General features: G+C 33.9%; 1 protein-coding gene across 1 annotated transcript; it reads left to right on the top strand.

Annotated features, from left to right (window-relative positions):
- Positions 1-229: 229 nt before the first annotated feature.
- LOC133723193 (uncharacterized) lies at positions 230-2,203 on the top strand. The gene has a single exon (XM_062150012.1). It carries the CDS (start codon positions 230-232, stop codon positions 2,201-2,203), a length of 1,974 nt encoding a protein of 657 aa, XP_062005996.1.
- The last annotated feature ends 2,622 nt before the right edge of the window (positions 2,204-4,825 follow it).

Genomic DNA, 4,825 nt, shown 5'->3' on the forward strand with positions numbered 1-4,825 from the left:
AGGAGAACCAGGACGGTGATCGTGCGGTTAGAGCAATTGTTAGAGTTTTACAACAATTGTAAGTTGTGAGGTGTGTTATGCTCATTTGAGCTTTATAATATATTGTGAGAGTGAATTGTAATAATGAACTCGAAGTTTCGAGATTTGGTTTTTTTGTAATTGTAATTATTCAGGTTTCGGATTTGAATTTATCATTCAAAATCCGGGGCGTGACAGTTTAGATGGAAAAATGAGAGATCTGCTTGTTGAAAAAGGTCCTATTAGAGAAACCAATATTGTTTTTCCTAAGGATAATCTAAATAGGGTGTTCTCTTTGGATTATTTTTCTCAAAAGATGAGTAATGGTGAACTTTCCGATAGAAAATGGTTGGTTTACTCAAAAGATTTGGATAAAATATTTTGTTTTTGTTGTAAAGTTGTAAGAAAAGCTCATTCTAGGAGTCAATTAGCAAATGAAGGAATTAATGATTGGAAACATTTGGGGGATAAGCTTAAACAACATGAAAAGAGTCGTGAACACCTCTCTAACCTTAGAGCTTGGAATGAGCTACGAGTGAGATTGAGCACAAATCAAACAATTGATAAAGAATTACAAGAGCAAATCAAGAAAGATACAGAGCATTGGAAAGAAGTCATGGTTAGGGTAATTAGTGTTATTAAACGTCTTGCTATGAATAATATAGCCTTTCGTGGAACAAATGAAAAAATCTATGAGGATTCAAATGGAAATTTCTTAGGCTTTCTTGAATCAATAGGAGAGTTTGATCCAATAATGAAGCATCATTTTCGACTCATTCAAAATAAAAATATTCATTATCATTATCTTAGTCATAAAATACAAAATGAATTGATAGCTATGTTGGCATCAAGTGTCAAGAGTGCGATTATAAAGAAGATTAAAGAGGCTAAATATTTTTCTGTGATTCTTGATTGCACCCCTGATGCTAGTCACAAAGAGCAAATGACTTTGATAATAAGATGTGTAGATGTTGCAAGTTGCCCGATAAAAGTAGAAGAGTATTTTTTGGAGTTTTTAAATGTGGAAGATACATCGGGTTTCGGTCTTTTTAATGAACTACAAGCTGCTCTAAGCTCTCTTGATTTAGATATTGATGATGTGAGGGGACAAGGTTATGATAATGGTTCCAATATGAGAGGAAAACACCAAGGTGTTCAGAAAAGGTTACTTGACATAAATCCTAGAGCTTTTTATATGCCATGCGGTTGTCACTCTCTTAATTTAGTACTTTGTGATATGGCAAACTCTTGTCTGAAAGGAAAATCATTTTTTGGAGCATGTCAGGCCATTTACAATGTGTTTGCTAATTCAACAAAGCGATGGAACCTTTTACTTGAATATGTAGATGAATTAACTTTGAAATCTTTGTCGGCTACATGGTGGGAAAGTCGTATTGAAAGTGTGAAAGCAATAAAAAGTCAATTTCCCAAAATAAAAGAAGCATTAATCAAACTTGCTAAAGTTGGTGATGCATATGATAATCATTTGAGTTGGGAAGTTGGGAAATTATTAGATGGTGAATTTTCAAGTTTTGATTTCATTTTAAGTTTGGTTATATGGCGTGATATTTTGCACAAAATAAACATGGTAAGCAAAAATTTGCAGGCTGGAGATATGATTCTTGATGTTGCTATTAAAAGTTTAAAAGGGTTGATTTCATTTTTTGAAAAATATAGAGAAGATGGATTTAATTCTGCTATAATTGATGCTAAAGAAATTGCAAATGAAATGGGAATTGAGTCTGTATTTCCTGTGAAGCGTAGGGTTATAAGAAAGAGACATTTGGATGAGATTCCTGATACAGATAGAGAACAACAATCAGCTCAAGAAGATTTTAGAACTGATTACTTTCTTGTCTTAGTTGATATAGCTCTTTCTCAATTGAAGAGTAGATTTGAACAAATGGAAAGTTTTGAATATGTATTTGGCTTCTTATTTGATGCATCACGGTTGGTTTCATTAGATGATGAAGAACTGAAAAATTGTTGTTTGAAACTTGAACTTGCTTTGAAACATGGTGAGGTGTCTGATATTGATGCAAAATATTTGCTTTCTGAGTTACAAATATTGCAGGAAATGCTACCAAATGAAGCATATGAAACAGGAAAACCATGGAATTCCATTAAAATTATGGAGTTTGCAAAAAAAAATGGATATGTTTCCAAATATTTTGGTTGCTTATAGGATTTTATTGACTGTACCTGTTACAGTAGCATCTGCGGAAAGAAGTTTTTCAAAATTAAAGTTATTAAAATCTTATTTGCGGACAACGATGACTCAAGATAGGTGGAATGGTTTAGCAATCTTGAGTATTGAAAAGAATATGTTGAAAAATGTTGAGGTTGAGCACATAATTGATGACTTTGCATCTAAAAATGCAAGAAGAAGTCATTTTAGATGAGATTTGATTGATATAAAGTGATGTAATCTTTATTTTTCGGGGTATTGGTCTTACGCCCCCCCCCCCCCCCCCCCCCCGGTTGTATCATATTATATAAAGGGCCCAATTTTATTCTTCGCCCCGAGCCTTGAATTTCCCAGGGCCAGGCCTGTCTGTAAGTCTTCTCTGTTCTAATCGTTTCGTAATTCTTAGAGTTTGGGATTCAATAGTCGAGAAAATCAGTTCGATTTGTAATCCAGTCGTTGTTCGCTTTGTGCATTTCTTGATCGATTATTATTATTTTCCTCGAAAATTTGCTTAGGTTCCTGTAATTTTGCATATAATGTAATGTAATTGAATTCTCCTTCTTGTTGATCGCACTTCGCACAATTGCTTGATTGATTAGCTAGCTCTGATTTGTAGATTATGGTGAGAGTCTAATTGCTTGATTGTTTAGCTTTGATTTGTAGATTATGGTGAGAGTCTAATGTTAGTGTGAAATCGCTACTGTTCTTGCTCGCTGGATCAATTTGATTTCAAAATTACTGCATCAATCATTGGTACTGTTCATTAGTTCTATGACTATTGATAATCAATTTATTTTTGTCTTACTAAGATCAACTAGAAATTTGGTAAATGCATAAAGCTGCAAACTTGGAAATTTGTGCATTTTCTTTTTTGTTGTTGGCTTGTTGCTATAATGTTATCTGTAGATGCACGGTGATAGTGTCTTTGAGCTATTGTTGGTTCTCTTTGAACGGAAACTCTTAGTTATGTTGAATATTGTAGTGCTACAAGAGAAGAATTGAACACATTTTGAATTGAATACCAGAGTATGAGTAACTATTACAAGAGTATTAGATGAAAACAGTTGTTGTAGCTAGTCAATGATCATTTGGATTTGTCAGATTCCTTTTTATGTAATCCCTAGTTCTCTACGGGCCAAGACCATTACACTTGTTAATTTAGCCATACACATGTGATTTGATCCAATATCTTATCACTCTCTCATTTTTGGAGTTTTGCTCTCTAAACCAATAAATGTTTTTAATACATATGTTACTGTTTGTAGCTACTTTTGAAGTCAATTATCTTAGATTCACCATGCATCTATTTTCAATTGTCATGATGTTCTTTTATAAATTACTCACCAATTCAATTTGAGTTTCTTGCAACTGATCTATGATTGTAATGAATCTGCAGCAAATCATCTAGAACCCATTCTGTCGATTTCTGACTGGATTTTTGTGTGATTAGATTGTTCATAAGGAGCATAGGGTTTTGAAGGGCAAGCAAAAGCATATCACTCTTTGAATTCGATTGAGAATTCAGCTGAACAAGGCAAGTTTTTCCCATTTAAAAAATGATGTCCTTTATCATTCATTCAACTATTGCTATTAGTTTTATGAGTTTGAGTGACGATTGAATGAAAAATGAAATGAAGTTTTAAGGAAAAAAATTATCAAGGGTGATTGCATCTCCTTTGGACGCATGTACATCAAGCTATTGATATGAGATTAATTAGGACTGCAACCATTTAGTTTAGAGTTTCATGTCTGCAACTTTCCAACTTTTATCTACTTTAATTAACATGCGTTTGAGCAAAATGTCCACATATCCATCCGTCAACCAACCTATTATATGCAGATTAGGCATAAATTTTCTATACAACATCTTATCCTCCACCACTTTCCCCTTCTTCCTTTTGCCTTATCTTGAGTACCCTGATACCACGTTTAAAATGCCTTATCTTGATTCATATGAGGAATGAAGATTCATATATGTCTGAGCTTAGTTGATAATTGCCTGAATGCTCACTTTAGGTGGATTTGAATCAAGCATTAGATTCTAGTAGCTAGCTAGGGGCTATATTTATTTTCATGTTATATGTTTTAAATGTCAAGTCATGATGCATCAGATGAACCTCAACCTGAGATGTCAGATACTAATTTGCAAGGCATAGTTTGGAAACCGAAAGTGACATCAATCAGTTATAGTATGATGGTATTATATATGATAATTTATCTCCAAAAGACCTTATAGGAGTGAAATTTGTAACTGTTGAGGCAGCAGAGACTTTTTACTATGCTTATGCAAAAGCAGTGGGTTTTGATGTTAGAAAAGATGACAAGAGAACAAGTACAAGGACTAAGAGAGTCACTATCCGCAAAGGAGTTTGTTTTGCAGAGGGGGAAAGACGAGAGAAATATATGGACAACAATAACAAGGTCCGTATGCCAAAGAAATTGACAAGGTGTCACTGCCCATGTTTTTTCAAGGTAAAGTACTTTAAGGAGAAGAATTCATATGTCGTAGTTGATTTCAAAACATATCATTCACATGATCTTGCACAGCCACACAAGTCTCTTCTCAGGTCACATCAGTCTGTCCCAGATTCTCATTTAGTGTTAGCCACATCTATGCAG

This window comes from Rosa rugosa, chromosome 7 (assembly GCF_958449725.1).
Source record: "Rosa rugosa chromosome 7, drRosRugo1.1, whole genome shotgun sequence".
NCBI classification, from domain to species: domain Eukaryota; kingdom Viridiplantae; phylum Streptophyta; class Magnoliopsida; order Rosales; family Rosaceae; genus Rosa; species Rosa rugosa.

Bases quoted from the DNA above. Each gene is read 5' to 3' on its own strand.
- LOC133723193 (XM_062150012.1), top strand. From the start codon at position 230: ATGAGAGATCTGCTTGTTGAAAAAGGTCCTATTAGAGAAACCAATATT.